Source organism: Myxine glutinosa, chromosome 5, assembly GCF_964187855.1.
Source record: "Myxine glutinosa chromosome 5, kmMyxGlut1.1, whole genome shotgun sequence".
NCBI lineage: Eukaryota > Metazoa > Chordata > Myxini > Myxiniformes > Myxinidae > Myxine > Myxine glutinosa.
In genome coordinates, this window is record NC_136265.1 from 169,524,958 (window position 1) to 169,546,729 (window position 21,772).

General features: G+C 45.4%; 1 protein-coding gene across 8 annotated transcripts in view; it reads right to left on the reverse strand.

Annotated features, from left to right (window-relative positions):
- CEBPZ (CCAAT enhancer binding protein zeta) overlaps nt 1-21,772 on the reverse strand; it is a 190,236-nt gene that overhangs the window by 128,528 nt on the left and 39,936 nt on the right. For all 8 annotated transcript variants that reach the window (XM_078779063.1, XM_078779059.1, XM_068115591.2 and 5 more), the window contains exons 6-7: nt 14,960-15,048; nt 14,593-14,646 (exon numbers count right to left, since the gene is read on the reverse strand). In XM_078779063.1, the coding sequence (XP_078635189.1) occupies nt 14,593-14,646; nt 14,960-15,048 (143 nt within the window). The remainder of the gene's footprint in view (nt 1-14,592; nt 14,647-14,959; nt 15,049-21,772) is intronic.

The following is a 21,772-nucleotide window of genomic DNA, read 5'->3' on the forward strand; positions in this document are numbered from 1 at the left end:
CCCCCCCCCCACCCTCCCTCCAGCGTCCTTACACGTATTTTTTACTCGAAGGTCACAAGAAACTCATTTTGCAATAAATGTTCGTTTCCCATTAATCGTACACTTTCTAAAATCCAATCTCACCCCTCCCCTCCAAATCTTCCCCATCACCCCTCCCCTCCAAAACTTCCCCATCACCCCTCCCCTCAAAATCTCCCCCCCTGGCCCCTCCCCTCCAAATCTTCCCCATCACCCATCTCTTTCAAATCTTCCCCCTTGCCCCTCCCCTCCAAATCTACCCCATCACCCATCCCTTTCAAATCTCCCCCCTTGCCCCTTCCCTCTTAAACTCCCCCCACACCCCTCCCCTCTTAAACTCCCCCCACACACCTCCCCTCCGAGACTCCCCCTCACCCCTCCCCTCCAAATCTCCCCCATCCCTTTCAAATCCCCCCCCCCCTTGTCCCTTCCCTCCTAAACTCCCCCCTAATGCCTCCCCTCATAAACTCCCCCCTCGACCCTCCCCTTCAAATCTCCCCACCCTCATTTCTTCTCCATTTACCCCCTCTCACCCCTCCTCCTCAAAGCGTCCTCCCCGCTTCTTCCCCCTTCTAACTCTCACCTCCATCTCCCCCAACCTTCTACCTCGCTCTTCCCCCTCCTCAAATAACACCTCACTGTGCCTCACCCAATCACCATCAAACTTTTTGTCAGCCCCATCCTTCCCTTTCTCCGAGCTATTCTGAAATCTCTGACACACCTTCAACAGCTCTCCCTACCTCTTCCTCCTCTTCCACTTCCACATCCTACCCTACCCCTCCCCCCCCCCCCCCACCGCACCCTGTTCTGTATCCGATCCTCCCCCATCCTCTTCATTCATGGTATGGACCTCAAACATCCGGCCGGGGCCTTCGCTCAAACTTGACTGATCTCTCCATACAGGTTGCTTCTGACAAACAAGACGTGATCTGCTTAACAGAAACTTTCCTCCTTCATGACGTCTCTGATTCCTTAGTAGCTCTCCCGGGTTACTCCCTCCTCCGGTATGATAGACCTGAGCCTCGTCCTGGAGGTGGGGTTGCTATCTTTATCAAAAACTCTTCCTCACTCGCCCTGCACTGCCCTCTCTCCACCTCACCCCCAGGAATACCTCTGGCTACGGCTTCCTCTTCGCTCCCACCCTTTGTTCATATATGTGTGTTGTACCGTCCACCAAACAGTGATGACTCCATCTACATCTCGCTGTCTGATAATATGGACCAACTTCTATCTACTCATCCCAACTCTCTCTTCCTCATATGTGGTGATTTCAATTGTCACCATGCCCGTTGGCTGGGTGTGGGTACCTCTCTCACCAGCGATGGCTCCTCAGCAAAGGACTTCTGCGACTCACTGGGACTGACACAATCTGTCAATTTCCCGACCCGGATCTCAGTCAACGGAGCATCTTCTCTTCTGGACTTGGTTATGACTAACTTCCCTGCAAATGTCTGCTGCTCTTCTTCTGCTCCAATCGGCTCATCTGATCATGTGCTTGTTAAAGTGGACATCTCTCTGACCATTCTCAGAGAGCCTCCACAGCGTCGACGAGTCTGGCATTTCACTCAGGCCAACTGGCACGGTCTTCAAGCAGCCATCAATCATCTGGACTGGTCTCCCATCTCTACCACCTCTGACATCAACTCATATTGGGAATTCTTCCAAAGTAAATTGCTCTCTCTCATGCACAGATTTATTCCATATCGTCTTCAGTTGTCATACCCTTCCTCCCGTCCATGGTACACGGAACCTTGTGGTGAGGCTGTTGCCCAGAAACAACTTTCCTTCGTCTCCTGGAAAGCAAATCCAACGGAAGGATATCTCATTTCCTTTCACAAAGCCCGAAACAAGTGTGTGTCCACCCTCAGGAGAGCCAGGAAACAATATCTCTCCGTTCTCAAGACCGAACTCTCTTATCTGTCTCCCTCTTCCAAATCCTGGTGGCGTCTGTTCAAATCTGTTTCTGGTGTTTGTTCCCCCTCCATCCCCTCCCTTACCTCAAACGGCTACACAGCTGACTCCGCATGTGAAAAGCTGAATGCCTCAACTCTGTGTTTGCCTCTAAATCTTGTGTCCCAAACCCATCCCTCGCTGTACCCACCGTACCCAGTCGTACCCAGCTGCTCCTGGACTCTGTGCCCTTTCCTCCTGACAAGGTGGAAAAGTTTCTGTCAACCCTCGACTCTGATTCTGATTCTGCAACTGGACCTGACGGCATCAGCCCACGGGTCCTAAAATCCTGTTCTTCCGCTCTTTCACTCCCTCTCGCTGTTCTCTTCACCCTCTATTTTGCTCAAAGTCATCTGCCATCTGCTTGGAAATCAGCCAACATCACCGCTTTACACAAAAAATGTGCAAAAACAGATCCTAGCAACTACAGACCAATCAGCGTTCTCCAAATTATCAGCAAAGTCATGGAATCCATCATTGCTTCGGATATGAAATCTTTCCTCTTCTCCAATGGCTTGATCTCTGATCATCAATTTGGTTTCAGACCAGGTCACTCTACTCTGGACATGCTGCTTCTGCTGTCTCAACAATGGATGGAGGTCCTCAATGCCAAACAGGAAATTAGAGACGTCTCCCTTGACATATCACGTGCCTTCGATACGGTCTGGCACCCCGCTCTGCTCACCAAACTCTCCTCCTTTGGTATCCATGGAAATCTCCACGCATGGCTGGTGGACTTCCTCTCTAGTCGCAGTTAACGTGTGGCCCTGAATGGGTTTCTCTCATCTCCTCTTCCTGTTCAGGCTGGAGTTCCCCAAGGCAGTGTTCTGGGCCCTGTGCTTTTTCTGGTCTTCATCAATGATCTCTCTGACTCTCTTGAAAATCCTCTATCTCTTTGCTGATGACTCCACTCTCTACCGCTCCATTCCTCATGCCTCAGAGCTGCAGTCTGCAGCCTCCTCACTCTCTGCAGACCTGGACAAAATCACAGACTGGTCAAAGAAGTGGAACATGTCTTACAATCCTGACAAATCTCACACTCTTACGATGTCTCTCCAAAAAGACCGACTGGACAACCCTCCCATCCACGTTCTGAATAATCCTCTCCAAGAAGTTCTGTCACTAAAGCTTTTGGGTCTCACTATCTGCCATGATCTTTCCTGGGAAAACCACATTTCAAATCTGGCCTCCAAAGCCAGTCACCGACTGGGCATCCTCCGTCATGCGAAGTCCTTCCTTGGCACACCTGAGCTCCTCACCACATACATGGCTTTCATCTGCAGCTCAATGGAATACTGGTCTCCCCTCTGGGCTGGTGCTCCTGCCTCACACCTAGCTCGTCTTCACGCTGTTGAAACCAAAGCGTTCAGAATCATTGGAATCTCCCGTGATGAAGCTAACTCCGAGGGCCTTTCACTTATTCACCGCTGGGCGACCGCACGTGCACTTCCTTTCACAAAGCCCGAAACAAGTGTGTGTCCACCCTCAGGAGAGCCAGGAAACAATATCTCTCCGCAGGCAGGTTGGTGGTCTTTCCGTCTTCTACCGACTCCTCTCGGGCCTTGCTCCCTCAGCTCTCTCTGGGCTCTGTCCCCCAAATATTCCTACAGGTCGCACAAGATCTGCCTGCAACCCTCTTATGGTTAAACTGCGAAAATCAAGACTCTCTGCTCAACCTCACTCATTCATTCCTCTTTTCTCCCGCCTCTGGAACAAACTCCCTCACTCTCTTCAATCCCACTCCTCCCTCCAGGTCTTTAAAACAGCTGTTCACCACCATCTCTTATCATCCCCCATCCAAAACCTTGATCCTTTCTACCCCCGCTAATTTCACCCCAAATCCACTTTTTTGAAATACCAACTTCTTTCCTGGAAGTCCTTGGTGTCCTTGTGTTTTATACTTCTCCCACCCCCCCCCCCACCCCTTCCCACGCCTCCTCCCCCCAAGCCCTCTCCCTCCCACACATCTCCCGATGTCCCTGCTCTCAAATGTTGTGTTTGTGCTTCCCCTTCTCTCCCCATCTTGTCTACCGCTCCCCTTTTTATATAATTTGTTTGTCTGTTTGATTTGTTTGTGTGATAAATGTTAGCTCTTTCACGAGCCTCGATTCTGTATACAAAAAAAACCCCAAAAAAAAAACCTATATCTCAGAAAGTGCTGAATAGAAAAAATTGAGACATGGCTCATTGTAAAGACCTCTCCATGGGGAATAAAATATGTTAATGATGATGTCATAGGTGCCTCCATTATGACGTCATAATTCCACAAGTACAAAACTTCATCAGATCAAGATAAAATTTCTTGAGCATAATCTAGGAATAAATTCGTTTAGAAAAAAAATAATGATGATGTTATCGGTCACGTGGTTCGGTCGCCATATTTGTTTTAACACAAAAGCCTTAAAAACTACTGAAAATACATCCTGGTGAGGGTTTGCAATCTCTGATTGCTCTTTCTTGTTATTATTATTATTATTATTATTATGATGATTATTATTATTACTACCAGCAACAATTAGGAGGCCCAAGTGAAAAGGCAAAATTTCAGAAATTGAAGGCTTTTTTAATATTTTAAACGATTTATATAAACATCCGTTAAATTATATCACACACAAATCATCAAAATCTAAACAGTATTTGTAGAATTTCAATAAAAGCCACATCATTGTTCATATCGGTAACGGTTGGGCAATGGGCTCTCCAATATTCGACGTGTTCACGGTTTGAATTACGTAACGTAACGTTTGTGACGATGTTTTCATTGTGACGATGTTTGTGTTCACGGTAGTGTTTGATGTGACGGTGTGACGGTATGAATGGAATTTCGTAATGTTTTTCGTTTTTATTTTCGTAATCATTTAATGAACGTTTAATGTTTAATGAACGTTTAATGAGCGTAAGAATGAGCGTAATAATCATGAAAATGAATGAATGAATGTAATGAATAATTCGATGCGAAGCGAAAGATGCCTCAGAGCTGTCACATTCACAATCGCGATGTAGTTTGTACTCCCGATACGTGTTTCATTCATTGTAAAAACTACCAAATAAACAGTTAAAAGGATTTTGAGCCGATAGGTGTTACGGCCTTGGCAAGATCGATGGAGACAGCGATCTGTTAGCTTATACACTGCCCAAATAGCTTTGTGGAATTCTCTCATGTAGAGATTAAACCCACGTCGTTTGAACTTTAGCCGAGGTCATTATTTACATTTAATGATGTTTATATACGAATCAAAAAGACGATAATTGGGTTTGGGTCGTCCTTTCCGCATATGTCGTGGAATTGTGAGTTGGAGAGACAACCGTGATGGCGGGGAGGGGGTTGGCATTCTCTCAAGCAGGGATTCAACCCATGTCCTTACAAAAGGTTTTTGTCCAAGGTCACCGAATCTGATCGGTGCAGCCGTGCAGCGATGGGTGCAGCCGTGCAGCGATCGGTGCAGCCGTTTGTGCAGCACCTGGGAAAATAACGTTATGCGGGAGTCCAAACCTGAAAATGCTGGAGACCAAAGCTGAAATTGGAAAAACAATATAGCCTATTTTACTCCAGGAGATCCCAGGATTACCCATCCAAAATATCGCTGCGATCAGTTCAGCCGTTTTTGCGGTACCTTTGAACGGACAGACGGACGGACGGACAGACAGACAGACGGACGGACTGACATTTGGTGAATTATAGTAAAGATTATTATTATTTTTCGCATCCAGGTGTGGAGACTATGCCAAGAAAACCATTATATCTAGCTCTATAAAACTTTAACTGATTACACTGGTCAACAGCCAAATTGGTTCTGACTTATTTTCAACTGTTTCTAACTAATTTGGTGCCCACAAATCCGAATCTGACCTTAAAATTTCGCTATCACGTAACCTTGACGTAGTACATCATAAGTGTGGAAAAAAATCTTTGGAACATGCGAATTTCTTGATTAAGTCTCAATAAATCTATTTATTGTCACAAAAAATAATATGAACTTAAAGTTTTTATTTACATCACATAAAAAAATGTAAATCTCCAAAAATAATATGAACTTTAAGTTTTTATTTACATCACATTAAAAGTGCTTCTGAACTTTACTTTTGCGTTTGTAGGAGCAATCACTTTCACGCTGTAACGTCCAACATTAGTCGCCCATCATGTTTCGATTGAATCAGCCTTGATATCGAGTCTCCATGATGGCAATTTCCTGGTGAAACCTTTCTCCATGTTCATCACTGGCATCGCCAAGATTTTGTGGAAAGAAGTCCAGATCTTGTCGAGGCGGTCACGGTTTTTCGAAGCTGTTCCACGATCCTCACGCACGCTCAAAGTTAAGTAATTGTCACATTTGTATTTTTGTCGAAACTGTATTTATCTTACGTGTGTGTACCTTTTGCGTGTCCCTGGGAAGATTAATCAGTGTTAATCTTTCATACCTGTAAAGAATAGTCGAGTATTTCGCGCCACGTGGCCTAGTTGTTGAAGCTTCCGACCTTGAGGCCTGGTTCTCTCCGGGCATCCAAAGCGGTTATTTTTTCATTCGTGTGTTTGTCAAATTTCAACTCGTTATTTTATCGTCCATGCGTAATATTGTTTGTTTATAGTTAGTTTTGGTTTGAATTTCCTGTAACTCGTAATTACTTAATCGTGTTCTGCTCCGCGTGTGCGGCCTTGTACCCCCATCGGTGTTTGTTTACTCAACTCCCCTACATCGTGTTTTGCTTGGCTCGTAGTTTTTTCCCTTCTACCCCGAACATAATACTCTTTGTCTAACGTTTTAAATCCCCACCCCCCCCCCCCCCCCCCCCAAAAACGAAAAAAATATATATATATTATTTTTCCTTTCTCCACGTGTGCTGTTTGTCTCATCCTGTACTTTCTGTCCAGGTGTGCTGTTCGCCCCGCCCCCATTATCTCCTTGCCATCCACCTTTTGCCCTGTCCACGTGACTCGTGGTGGTCCCTCTCGGCTCTCCCCCCGTTGGTACTTTGTGCATATAAGATTGTTTACGGTTCTGTTTTAATATTATTTAAATATGTATAAACTTTCCCCTTCAGTGTTTTATTCAGTGGTATATTACAACACGCTGTTTTTCTTCCTATTTAAAAGGCTTTTTTCAAATTCCTCTCCATCTCATTCCATGTCAAAAAAAAGAAATTCAATCTCTTATACGTCTCCCTCACTACATGGTCTAAATTCACATTCATTCCACCCCTCCTCCATCGTTCTGAATCGGAATGCTAACTTGAAAATCACAACAAACCCAATTTGTTATCAATGTTCGTTTTTCATTAATCATCCACTTTCGAAACTCCCCTCTTGCCCCTCCCCTCCAAATCCCCCCTCTTGCACCTACACTCCTAAACTCCCCCCTTGCCCCTCCACTCCTAAACTCCCCCCTTTCCCCTCCACTCCTGAACTCCCTCCTTGCCCTTCCCCTCCTAAACTCCCCCCTTGCCCCTCCCCTCCAAATCCCCCCCTTGCCCCTACACTCCTAAACTCCCCCCTTGCCCCTCCACTCCTAAACTCCCCCCTTGCCCCTCCCCTCCTAAACTCCCCCCTCACTCCTCCCCTTCAAAACTCCCCCCCAACCCCTCCCATTCAAATCTCCCCCCATACCATTCCTCTCCAATTCTCCCTCCTCCCCCCTCCTCCTCAAAGCTGCCTCCTCCCCACTTCGTCTCCCTTCTATCTCATAGCTCCACCCCCCCCCCCCCCCCAACCTTCCACTTTCCTCTGCCCCCCCTCAAACAACCCCTCACTGTGCCTCATCCCTTCACCATCAAACCTTTCATCCTCCTCATCCTTCCCTTTCTTGGAACTCTTCTGTAATCTCTGACACACTATCAACTGCTCTCCCTACCTCCCCCTCTCATCCTTCATCTTACCCTACTCCTCCCCTCCCCTGTCCTGTACCCGATGCTCCCCCTCTCTCTTCATTAACGGTATGGACCTCAAACATCCGGGGCCTTCGCTCAAACCTGACTGATCTCTCCATACAGGTTGCTTCTGACAATCCAGACTTGATCTGCTTAACAGAGACTTTCCTCCTTCAAGATGTCTCTGATTCCTTAATATCTCTTCCTGGTTACTCCCTCCTCCGGTATGATAGACCTGAGCCTCGTCCTGGTGGTGGGGTGTCTATCTTTATCAAAAACTCTTCCTCACTCTCCTTGCACTGCCCTCTCTCCTCCTCACCCCCAGGAGTACCTCTGGCTACGGCTTCCTCTCCGCTCCCACCTTTTGTTCATATGTGTTCTGTACCGTCCTCCAAACAGTGATGACTCCATTTACATTTCACTGTCTGACAACATGGACCAACTTCTATCCACTCATCCCAACTCTCTCTACCTCATATGTGGTGACTTCAACTGTCATCATGCCAGCTGGTTGGGTGTGGGTTCCTCTCTCACCAGTCATGGCACCTCAGCAAAGGACTTCTGTGACTCACTGGGATTGACACAATCTGTCAATTTCCCGACCCGGATCTCAGCCAATGGAGTATCTTCTCTTCTAGACTTGGTTATGACAAACTTCCCTGCTAATGTCTGCTACTCTTCTTCTGCTCCAATCGGTTCTTCTGATCATGTGCTTGTCAAAGTGGACATCTCTCTGGCCATTCTCAGAGAGCCTCCTCAGCGTCGACGAGTCTGGCATTTCACTCAGGCCGACTGGGACGGTCTTCAAGCAGCCATCAATCGTCTGGATTGGTCTCCCATCTCCACTGCCTCTGACATCAATTCTTCCTGGGAATTCTTCCAAAGCAAACTGCTCTCTCTCATGCACAGATTTATCCCATCTCGTCTTCAGTTGTCTTACCCTTCCTCCCGTCCATGGTACACTGAATCTTGTGGTGAGGCAGTTGCCCTGAAACAACTTGCCTTTGCCTCTTGGAAGGCAAATCCAACTGAAGGCAATCTCAGTTCCTTCCACCAAGCTCGGAACAAGTGTGTGTCTACCCTCAAGAGTGCCAGGAAGCACTATCTCTCCACACTCAAGAATGAACTCTCAAACCTGTCTCCTTCCTCCAAATCCTAGTGGCGTCTGGTCAAATCCGTTTCTGGTGTTTGTTCCCCCTCCATCCCCTCCCTTACCTCAAATGGCCACACAGTTGACATCGCACGTGACAAAGCCGAATGCCTCAACTCTGTGTTTGCCTCAAAATCTTGTGTCCCAAACCCATCTCTCTCTGTTCCCACCCTTCCCAGTCGAACCCAACTGCTCCTGGACTCTGTGTCCTTCTCTCCTGACAAGGTGGGGGAGTTTTTGTCTAACCTCGACTCTGATTCTGCAACTGGACCAGACGGCATCAGCCCACGGGTCCTAAAATCCTGCTCTCCTGCTCTATCTCACCCTCTCTCTGTCCTTTTCACCCTCTTTTGCTCAAGGTCATCTGCCAGCATCCTGGAAATCAGCAAACATTACCGCTTTACACAAAAAGGTGCAAAAACAGATCCTTGCAACTACAGACCAATCAGCCTGCTCCCAATTATCAGCAAAGTCATGGAATCCATCATTGCTTCGGATATGAAATCTTTCCTCTTCTCCAACGGCTTGATCTCTGATCATCAATTTGGTTTCAGACCAGGTCACTCTACTCTGGACATGCTGCTTCTGCTGTCTCAACAATGGATGGAGGTCCTCAATGCCAAACAGGAAATCAGAGCTGTCTCCCTCGACATATCACGTGCCTTCGATACGGTCTGGCACCCAGCTCTGCTCACCAAACTCTCCTCCTATGGTATCCATGGAAATCTCCATGCATGGCTTGCGGACTTCCTCTCTGGTCGTAGTCAACGTGTGGCCCTGAATGGATTTCTCTCAAATCCCCCTCCTGTTCAGGCTGGAGTTCCCCAAGGCAGTGTTCTGGGCCCTGTGCTTTTTCTGGTCTTTATCAATGATCTCTCCGACTCTCTGGAAAATCCTCTCTATCTCTTTGCTGATGACTCCACTCTCTACCGCTCCATTCCTCTGCCCTCAGATCGGCAGTCTGCAGCCTCCTCACTCTCTGAAGACTTGGACAAAATCACAGACTGGTCAAACAAGTGGAACATGTCTTTCAATCCTGACAAATCTCACACTCTTACTATGTCTCTCCGAAAAGATCGACTGTACAACCCTCCCATCTACTTTCTCAACAATCCTCTCAAAGAAGTTCTGTCGCTCAAGCTTTTGGGTCTCACTATCTGCCATGATCTTTCTTGGGAAAACCACATTTCCAAGCTGGCCTCCAAAGCCAGTCACCGACTGGGCATCCTCCGTCGTGCGAAGTCCTTCCTCGGCACACCTGAGCTCCTCACCACATACAAGGCTTTCATCCACAACTCAATGGAATACTGTTCTCCCCTATGGGCCGGTGCTCCTGCCTCACACCTAGCTCGGCTTCACGCTGTCGAAACCAAAGCTTTCAGAATTATTGGAATCTCCCACGATGAAGCTATCTCTGAGGGCCTTTCACTCACTCACCGCAGGCAGGTAGGTGGTCTTTCTGTCTTCTACCGACTCCTCTCCGGCCTTGCACCCCCAGCTCTCTCTGTGCTCTGTCCCCCAAATATTCCTACAGGTCGCACAAGATCTGCCAGCAACCCTCTGATGGTTAAACTGCCGAAATCTCGGCTCTCTGCTCACCTTCACTCTTTCATTCCTCTTTTCTCCCGCCTCTGGAACAAACTCCCTCACTCCCTTCAATCCCTTCAATCCCACTCGTCCCTCCAGGTCTTTAAAACAGCTGTTCACCACCATCTCTTATCTTCCCCCATCCAAAACCTTGATCTTTTCTACCCCCGCTAATTCACCCCAGATCCACCTTGTTTGAAATTCCAACTTCTTTCCTGGAAGTCCTGGCAGTGTCCATATGTTTTATACCTCTCCCACCCCCCCCCCCCCTTCCCATGCCCCACCCCCCAATGCCCTCTCCCTCACAGATCTCTCCATGTCTCCATGTCCCCATGTCTCCATGTCTCCATGTCTCTCGGTCCCTGCTCTCAAAATAATGTTGTGTTTGTGTCCTTCCTCCTCTCTCCCCATCTTGTCTACCGCTCCCGATGTTATATGTTTTATGTGTCGGTTTGTCTTTCTGTGTGATTAATGTTCGCTCTTTCACGAGCCTCGATCTTGCATACAAAAAAAAAAAGAAAAAAAAGATGAGAATGGAAGAAATGTATCTTGAGTGACATTTGAGCACCGAGCACCTGGTAACTCTTCAACATCTTGTCCACAAGCTCTTCATAATTTGGTGCTCGAAAATTTCCAAGGTAATTGTTAGCAAGACCCATAAAGCTATCCCAAGCCACGCTTTCCAGCTCACACAGTCTCGTTATGAAGTCCTGATTAGTGAGTACAAGGCAAATCTTGGCTGTGGCTGATATTCCTATGGTATACCGGTTCTCAAAAACTGGATGTGCTGGTGAAAATTGGATATCATAATCGAAATCTACAGGTTCATGTTGGTTAAAATCACCTCAAAATATACTAGAACCATAAAACCTTAAAAATTTTGTTGACCAGTGTTATAGATACCAATGTAGCTTAGTGCATCATTAAATTTCTTTTTGCAATTTTGACTTGCATTGCCTGCCATTGGCTATGATGTCAAACTTTAACACTCGAACCCCCGGAGCGGTCAATTTGACTGCAAGCACATGTCTGGTAGCTAACTATGAGTGTAATTTTTTTGTTCAGTTTTGATTTTCCTTGACTTTTCTTGATTCTGGGTGTTGAATATTCATACAAAATATTGACCTCCTGACGTCAACCACATTTGAGTTACAGGCTATTATACCTAAAACCACCACTGCGGTCAATTTGACCGCTAAGGAAATGTATTGCATAAAACACATGGGTTCAGCATTGATGAATTGTAATTTGAGATAGGTTATTATCAATACATGTTTCGATGAGATTTCATCTCTGTGCCGAATCTGCTAAGCAGGAAGTGCATGTAAAATTTCCAAAATTTTCATTCCTTCGTTCATTCATTCATTCGATTTCAGACAGTGTACTGTATTCACGCTATACAGTAAACATGTCACGGCGGCCAGGGCTCACGAACAAAGAGATTTTTGAGCCATTAGGTAGGTGGGTGAGGCTGATAGTTCTAGTGTTAAACATCTTCTCCAGAACCGCTGAACGGATCAATGCGAAAATTTGCAAGTATGATCGTTTAACCGTGGGGTAAAAGTTTGCAAAAAAACCCAAAAAACAATCGGTCACGTGGTTTGGCAGCTATATTCGATTTAAAAATAAAATAAATACACACAACAACACAACAGGCATTTAAAGGCCATTTCCCCTGCTAGAGCGGGGGTTAGCCTTGCGGGCCCCATGACAATCTTCTCCATCTCCCCTTGTTAACCCTCTTGCCTACATTTCTTCTTCAACCACCTTTAGCCAAGTCTTTCTCAGTCTTCCCCATCCTCTACTTCCTTCTGCATTCATTTCCATCACTCTTCTCAACCAATCACTTTCATCCTTCCTCAACACATGACCAAACAATCTCAACCTGTTTCTCTTCACAGCATCCATCACAGGGTCTATTCCCATCATCTTTCGCAATTCATAATTTGTCTTCCTCTCTCTCAACGATACTCCACACATCCACCGAACCATTCGCATTTCCACCCTTTGCAGCCTTCGTTGCTGCTCTTCGTTCATTACCCATGTCTCGCTCCGATAAATCATAACACTTCTCACACATGCAGCATACACCTTTCCCTTTAGCTTCAACGACACTCCCCTCCACGTCAGCACACCACTCAGTTCCCGAAACTTCTTCCATGCACATCTCACTCGAGCAACCGTTGCGCCTAACCGTGGGGTAAAAGTTTACAAAAAAAATAAGTAAACATCATCGGTCACGTGGTTTGGCAGCCATATTTGATTTTAAAATAAAATAAATACACACAACAACACAACAGGCATTTTAAGGCCATTTTCCCTGCTAGAGTGGGTGTTAGCCATGCAGGCACCATGACAATTTTCTCCATTTTGCCCTATTTTCTACATCTCCCCTTGTTTCTACATCTTGAACGGAAAAAAAACCAAAAAAAAAAACCTGACTTCTCCGAAACCAATTATCCAATCGATACAAAACTTGAAATGTATGTTCACATACTGATGGGGGGGGGGGGGGGGGGGAATATTTGCAAACTATGACATCAGTCATGTGGTTTAGCCGCCATCTTGAATTTGAGAAAGTAAACAAATATTTTCCAGAGAACCGCTTCACGGATCAATATGAAATGTCACACATATGATCAGCTACTGATGTGGGAAAAATATATATGGAAACTATGAGATCATCAGTCACATGATATGGGAGCCATCTTGGATTTAAGGAAAACTTTTAAACATCTTTCTTTAGAACTGCTGAACGGATCAATACAAATGATCAACTCACAATGAGGATAAATATTTCTGAACGATGACAAGATGTCATGTGGTATGGCAGCCATCTTGGATTTAAGGAAAAATATTCGAAAATCTATATCTACAGAACCACTGAATGGATCAATCCGAAACTCCATACGTATGACTGACTACAATGAGGATTTTTTGCAAACTCTGATATCATCAGTCATGTGGTATGGCAGCCATTTTGCCTGGAAGCCTTTCATCACTGCTCGCAGTTCTCGTTTAACATTATTATTTACCAGAAGGAAGAAAAAAAGATAGAGAATTAAAACATTCATAAATTGTATCTTTGGTACCCTCCAAAAGAGGTGATACAAAGATATACCATATAATAACTGCACAATTAAAAAAATTCAAGAGTAAAATAAATAAATAAATAAACCAAACATTCACATTCCAAGTATGGTTCCAATTAATTCTGCAAGTATCACCAAGTCTACCTCAAAAATGATAGATCAGGTACTATCCTCTTTCACTCGCACATTGAAAATGGCACGGTAATCTAGCACACAAACATAACATGGAAATAATAGAACATTCCTTCTGATTTTGTTGATGCATATTCTGCTCACTTTCAGGCCCCATCAGCATTGCAGCCATAGGCATCGAGTTTTTCATATAAAAACATCTGATGGAGCCATTCCTTAAACTTCATCTGAAACCTACTTTCAGCGAAGAACACATGAAGTTATGATCCATAAATTATTCTTCGTTTGTATGCAGAACAAGGCTGTAGTGTAGCATCATTGGCTGAGGGCACGGCTGTGCAGCTGAGGCAATGCCCTCCGCTGGCTAGGGCAGGAATTGGGCCATGGTGCCGCCGATAGCTTGCCTACTCTTCGCGAAGGACACCATGGGATCTTTATCGTCCACCAACTAATGCTGGCAGACACCCCATTTAACGTCCATCCGAACACACGTAATGATGAATCATCCTGCCAGTGAGACACCGGGATGACAGTTTATAGCTGGGTCGTGATTCAAACCCAGGCTAGACAGCTTAGAGGTGAGTGTGCGTACCTCGAGGCCATCCTGTCAGCCCTGATCCTAAATTGTCACATTAATACAACGAAGTTCGGGCTCAAATCCAAGGCAATGACTGGGTTCCAAGCTAACACGGCCAGAGAAACTATTCAAACACTGATGAACACATCATGCTTAATCAGCATCAGGAAAAGAACCAAAAGGCCTGAGGCAACAATCCACCTTTACAGTAGCGCCATGCTTACCCGGAGGATGGTATCAGCAAATAGCGCGACTGTGGGGTGGAAATGCATCGCGAGCTGCAACACAGCAAACAATGCTGCAAATTAGTTAGGATGAAATAAGTGAATATTATAAACGACAAGTAAAAAAAATGTTGAATTTTTTTTTACCATATATTACCAAAAAGGGTAAAGAAAAAAAAAATTGAACATGACAATTTCTTTGCATTCAGAATTTCTTTGCAGCACAGAAGATATTCCTGATATTATGGTAAAAGGAAAGCATCAGGCCCAAACTTTAAATTTCCTTTAGCACAAACAATCAAATTTAAAGGGTATAGGTCAACAAGCTCAGAGGTTTCCAGATACATCAAGCCTCACAAAACGTTACCTTTCTTAGCTCCCAAAGGCACGTGTTTTCAGCAGAGCAATACAGTGGGTTGCGGTTTAAAGGATTGTAGACTCCTTTGCTCTTGGCTCCTGGGGGCAAAACAAGGTTGCCAAAATCTCATGTAAAGCATTAGCCAGTGGGATAAATGAGGCATGAAACCTTTCACACCTTGCATGGGAAGCAAAGACATTTTCACAGTGCCGAGGGCACAACACCACAATTAAGGGCAAAAACACATTTTGCTTTGCGAAACCAGGTACGTTTTGTAACGATTACAAATCCATGGTTCACACATGGACATACAATAATATGGTCTGATCAATAATTCGTCGTTTGTAAATGTTTACATGAATAGTGAGTTTTCAAAGCAAAATATTACTAATGAAAAATAATATCAAGGTAATCTCAAGAAATGTGTGCTCTTGGGGCATCTTCATATGTAAAGAACAAGATTTTTTTTTTTTTAGAGAGGAACAGACCAGTCCATCCCAGAGCATCATGTAGGATCTAGGGATAAATTGGTGGAGAAAAAAAAAATGATGACTTCATCGGTCACGTGGTTCGACCGCCATATTTGTTTTAACATAAAAGCCTTAAAAACCACTAAAAACATGTCCTGGCGAGGGTCTGCAATCTCCGATTGCTCTTTCTTGTTTTTAGAGTATTCGCTATGGATTTTGACAGAAGAATCACCCTCCAGCCTAACCAAATTTTTCTTAAAACCGAACATCCATGCTGAAACCGCCACACTGCCAAACTCATTCATTGCAAGCACATCGCAAAAGAGAGTCTGCAAGTGTGGAAATGGAAATGCCTCCGCTCAGTGGCTTGGGAGTTGAAAAGCCATGAAAGCCACCCTTAAACCATAACAAACGTCCACTGCAAGCAAACAGGTTCCCGGACACTACGCCCCGCCCCAATGGACCTAATAGGCGAAAGCCCGCCCACGGGAGGCGGAGAATAAGGGTGAAGAAAGCCAGCAGGCCATGCCCTGAGGGATACGATTGGACCAAGAACGTGGGCAGGACGAACTGGGAGGAAAACGACCCAATTGGCTCACCTGAGTGAAAAGAAGAAGAGTGCGCTTGGTTGGTCACAGACTCGGGGATCAGGCAAGACGCTGGCCATTTTTTGGTTGTTTTGGTGCGCTTTTAAGGAGTGCTGGTGCAACTCTTGCAGTGCCGGTGTGAGGAGGTTTTGGTGACTGCTGGGCTTGTGGTGGGAGCTGGTGTCGCGTTGTGCTTGCCAGGCTAAGGAATCGAAAAGAGGCCGTCTTGACCATTTGCTTCACACCTGAGCATTTGACGCACGGCGCAGCCGCCATTTTGGGGCGCTTCAACGGCGAGCCTTTCGTTGGCCGTCGTCACCCTGCACTGCCGACGTCACCAAAATAACTCGTTGGACGAGCTAAGTACACTATAGAGGACATTTTATTTTATTTTATCTTTCCCCTGTCGTATTGTGTGAATCAGTGTGCGGAGACATCTCAAAGTAGAGAATTTTAGTTTACCTCACCTTTCATTTTTATTCCTCAATTTATTTTCATTAAATCCCTATTCTTGAATTTCCTGTCGCGTTTCATTGGGCGTGGGTTCGGGAATAAACCAGTATTTTATCGTTCAGCTAAACGTCTCGCATCCTTTCCATTTTGCGCGTGTAAAATAACCGCCATATATTTGGCTGCTCGCCTCGGGAGTATAAACTGTTTTGGCTATTCGTCCAAGTCTGGTGTTAACTATCTACGGACAGGACAATACATATATAACCAAAAATTGACTCCCTCCCCACAAAGCGCCCCTCCCTTTATATGGGAAAGTTTCTCTGTATGCAACTTTAATATATATACAACAACAACAACAACAACAACAACAACAACAACAACAACAACAACAACATGCATTTTAAAGGCCATTTTCCCTGCTAGAGCGGGGGTTAGCCTTGCGGTCCCCATGACAATCTTCTCCATTTTGCCATATTTTCTGCATCTCTCCTTGTTAACCCCCTTGCCCGCATTTCTTCTTCCACCATCTTTAGCCAAGACTTTCTCGGTCTTCCCCGTCTTCTACTTCCTTCTACATTCATTTCCATCACTCTTCTCAACCAGTCACTTTCATCCTTCCTCAACACATGACCAAACCATCTCAACCTATTCCTCTTCACAGCATCAATCACAGGCTCTATTCCCATCATCTTTCGCAATTCATCATTTGTCTTCCTCTCTCTCAACGATACTCCGCACATCCGTCGAACCATTCGCATTTCCACCCTTTCCAACCTTCGTTGCTGCTCTACATTCATTACCCATGTCTCGCTCACATAAATCATAACACTTCTCACACATGCAGCATACACCTTTCCCTTCAGCTTCAACGACACTCCCCTCATCATCAGCACGCCACTCAATTCCCGAAACTTCTTCCATGCACATCTCACTCGAGCAACCGTTGCCGAGTCTGATCCACCTTCTCCATTCAGCATGTCTCCGAGGTAGCAAAATGTTTTCACACCTTCCAGCTTCACGCCGTCTCCAAGATCCAACTCAACATTTCCTCCATCTGCAGCTCCCTCTGTGCACACCTTACATTTGAATGTAGCTGCCACACTGGTTAATGACCCTCTCAGACCACTACATTTTTGATGAACCCACTCAGCGCACCTAGTACACTGAATGGAGTTCACTCCGACACCCTTCCGACACACAGCACAGGGCCACTTCCCAGTTCTTTCCACCTCACCACATGCTTTACCACTTGCCATCACCTTCGTCTTTCCGATATTCACCTTCAGACCTTTTGCCCATACATTCCTTCCACGTGTTCATCTTTTCCTTCAGTCCATCCATACTTTCCGCAATCAACACCAGATCATCTGCAGACAACAACTCCCACGGTAAACCCTCCTTTACATTCTGAGCCAGCACCTCCATCACAGCTACAAATAGTAGTGGACTTCGTACCGACCCCTGATGCACTCCCACCTTCACCTCAAACTCACCACTGTTCCCGTCCTTCGTCCTTACAGCTGTGCGCGCTCTTTTGTACATTGCCATCACTACTCTGATCAACCATTCCTCCACTCCTAACTTCCTCAATGCCCATGTCAATACTTTGCGTGGAACCCGATCGAATGCTTTCTCCAGATCAACAAACCCAAGAAACAACTTCTTCCTCTTCTCCATGTACTTCTCCTGCAACTGCCTCACAATGAAAAGCGCGTCTGTCGTTCCTCTTCCTGGCATGAATCCAAACTGCATTTCGTCGATCTTCACTTTCTTCCTTATCCTCCTCTCCAACACCCTTTCCAATACCTTCATTCCATGCTCCAATAACTTTATCGCTCGGTACGAGCCACACTCCAGAGGGTCACCTTTCCCCTTGTATAGAGGGACGAGGGTACTCAGTTCCCAATCCACTGGAATGCAGCCTTCTTTCACCACCAGATTACAGATCTCTGTCATTCTCTTCACACCCCAACTTCCTGCTGCTTCAACATATCTCCCACAACTCCCGTCGGCCCTCCCGCTTTTCTACCCTTCATTGCTTTTATCGCTTCCTCAACTTCCTTCTCAGTTATCTTCTCTGCCGGTCCTAAAACTGGGTTACTCTCTATGTTGCCATCCCATTCATTCTCTGTATTCAACAGCATTTCCATATATCTTTTCCATCTTCCTTTAATTCCATCTGGGTCGACAACGATTTGTCCCACTTCATCCTTCAAGCAACTCACCCCCATCACATCACACCTGTCTTTCGCTATCTGCTTTGCAATCCTGAATACTGCTTTCTGACCCTCTTCCGAATCCAAGCGTTCTCCCAACATTTTCCTACATGCCTCCTGCGCCTTTGCTACCTCTTTCTTTGCAGCCTTCCTGGCTGCCTTATAAAACTTTCATGCTCTGCTGTTTCTGCTCCCGTACCCTTCGCCTTCTGCCACTCCTTGAACTTCTTCCTCTTCTCGTCAATCCTCTTTCCAACTTCATCATCCCACCACCATGTTTCCGAGTGCCTCGGTGGTCCTTTTGTCCATCCACATACCTCACCAACGGCTGCCAACAGACTAGCTTTCATTGACATCCAACCACTGTCAAGCTCAACCACATTATCCTCGACCCTACTCAGCCTCTCTTTTAATGCCTCCCTTACTGTCACCTTTCAACCTCCACACCTTCATTCTCGGTTGGTACTTCACCCGCCGAGCTCTCCTCGCACCTTTCACCCTTACGTCGCAGACAACCAAGTGGTGCTGTGAAACAGCCTCCTCCCCCGGGATCACCTTTGTGTCCCGGAGGTACCCCCTATCTCGCCTATGCACCATCAGGTAGTCAACGGTTGTTGTCGACCCACCTGACGTGTATGTAACAAGCTTATTATCCTCTTTCTGGAACTGAGTATTACAAATCAACAAATCAGCTCCATCAGCAAACTCCAAAATCCTTTCACCTTCTCCATTTCTCACACCATATCCGTAACCCCCATGAACTCCGTCAAAACCATCCATACTCCTTCCTACATGTCCATTTAGGTCTCCTCCTACCACAACAACTTCCTCATCTTTCACGTTTTCCATCAGCCTTTAGGTCATGCAACTTTAATATAGGGACTGAAAATTTGTTTCTCGGCTTCTACTGGATGAAATCAGCTGCAAATTTCAGACGTAAATGCTTTGTACGTTGACGTAATCTATCTATAATTCCAGTAATCTCTGTGTGTATGTTTGTATGTTTGTATGTATGTATGTATGTCTGTGACCGCTGTTTCTCGACAACTACCGGTCCGATATACTTGAAACTTGCCAGGTATATTGCTGGGGACCCGAGGATGTGCCTTTTCAAGGTTTGAAATTAATCGGACAAGTAGTTACCGAGCTATGGCGATTTAGCCGTTCGCCGTTCGCTTTGGCGTTGCGAATGGACCAAACCATTTCATGTAAATAGAGGGGGGGGTTCTGTGGTCGTTGCGAATGGACCAAACCATTTCATGTAAATAGAGGGGGGGGATTGTCACCGTACTCGCAAGCCGTTCGCCGTTCGCTTTGGCGTTGCGAATGGACCAAACCATTTCATGTAAATAGAGGGGGGGGATATAATTTTAGATATATATATATAGTACGGGCATATATATAGTACGGGCATGCCCTAGTATGTTACAAATTTCAACAATGTCCGTTTTCACATTCTTGAGTTCTATGAAGAAAACTCTCGAATTCAAGGTGGTGTCGGTCCATCCATCCATCCATCCATCTGTGTCAGTCCAAAATGTGTTAGCGCTCATATCTCAACAAAACAGAAGGCGACGCTTTCTTACAGCGCGTAGTGACTAAGGATGAAAGCTGGGTGCACTACTATCTGCCAGAAAGGAAGAGGGCAAGTAAAGAGTGGCGCCATTCAACTTCACCGAAGCCCAAAATATTCCGCACACAGTTGTCCGCTGGAAAAGTGATGCCGACGCTTTTCTGGGATAGCTGAAGCCCACTTGTAGAGCATTACATGCCCAGAGGGACCACAGTCACCAGTGCATCATACTGCGACCTCCTTAAAAATCATCTGAAACCAGCAATCAGATCAAAACTTCGTGGACTACTCATTACCGGTGTTTTGCTGCAGCATGACAATGCTCGGCCCCATACTGCCCGTGCTACAGCTGCAACAATGGAGGACCTGCATTTTGAGTGTCTTCCTCATCCACCCTACTCACCAGACCTCGCCCCTTCGAATTACCACATCTTTGGGCCACTTAGAGGCGCTTGGTGGAACCACTTTCCGATCCGAGAAAGAGGTCCAAGAGACGGTGCACTAATGGCTACACAAGCAGCCAAAAAATTTTTTTCTAGAGGAATCCAGGCCTTAATAAAGCAATGGAAAAAAATGCATTGAACGCAATGGAGATTATGTTGAAAAATAACAGTTGTTACACACGTGCATGCAATAAACAAGTTGTGAAAAATATTTTAAGGTTACTTATTGACTGCCCCTCGTACATCGGCCAATATGTCTAATTAATGGCTTTCAGAAAAATTCAAAATCTGCGCTCATCAAAGGGGTCTTTGACCCCCTCCCCCTCCCCAAAAGAAAGGTATTCACAAGTAATGCTCCATAAAAGTTGATATAATTGGGTGCCCTACATTTGGCAAATCAAATACATTTACTTCTTCATGCAGCTGTATGAATCAAATTGGCACCCCTTTATATTAACCTTTCTAGAGCATTACTTGGTTCCTCCTAAGAACACAAGGGTAGTCCAGCATGCACACAATCTTTTTTTGAATGTCCCTTCTTTTCTATTGTTTGGAATTTTCTACAAGCTATGGAATGTCCCTTCTTTTCTATACTTTGCTACATGGTACAACATATAAAGGGGCCATTTCTATGCCTCCAGCATTTTCTCTGAGAATCCATTTTAAATTCAAGCTGTAACAACAAAATGTAAAAAAAAAATCAAGGTGTGAATACTTTCTGAAGGCACAGTATAAAATCAACTGGTAGTCAAATTGGATAACTTTGTACAACTGCGACAAGGGAAAATCGGGAACATCAGTCAAGCACATGGTCTGAGATATTTGTCAAATGCTGGGAATATCATCCTAAACCACAATGGTCACAGATGCTGTACAGAACCTGTGCATTCTTCACTTGTTACGGTTAGATTAGCCAACTTTGTTCCAAATTTATTACTGACAAAAACCAGAAAGAACTTTTAAGGGCAGAATGTCACTGGTGTATAGATTATGTTTGAGCTGAGAATGAACGATCTATAAAAATAAAAATAAAAAACCACCTTTAGAGGCCATTTTGCGGGGGTTGGCCTTTTTCGGGGA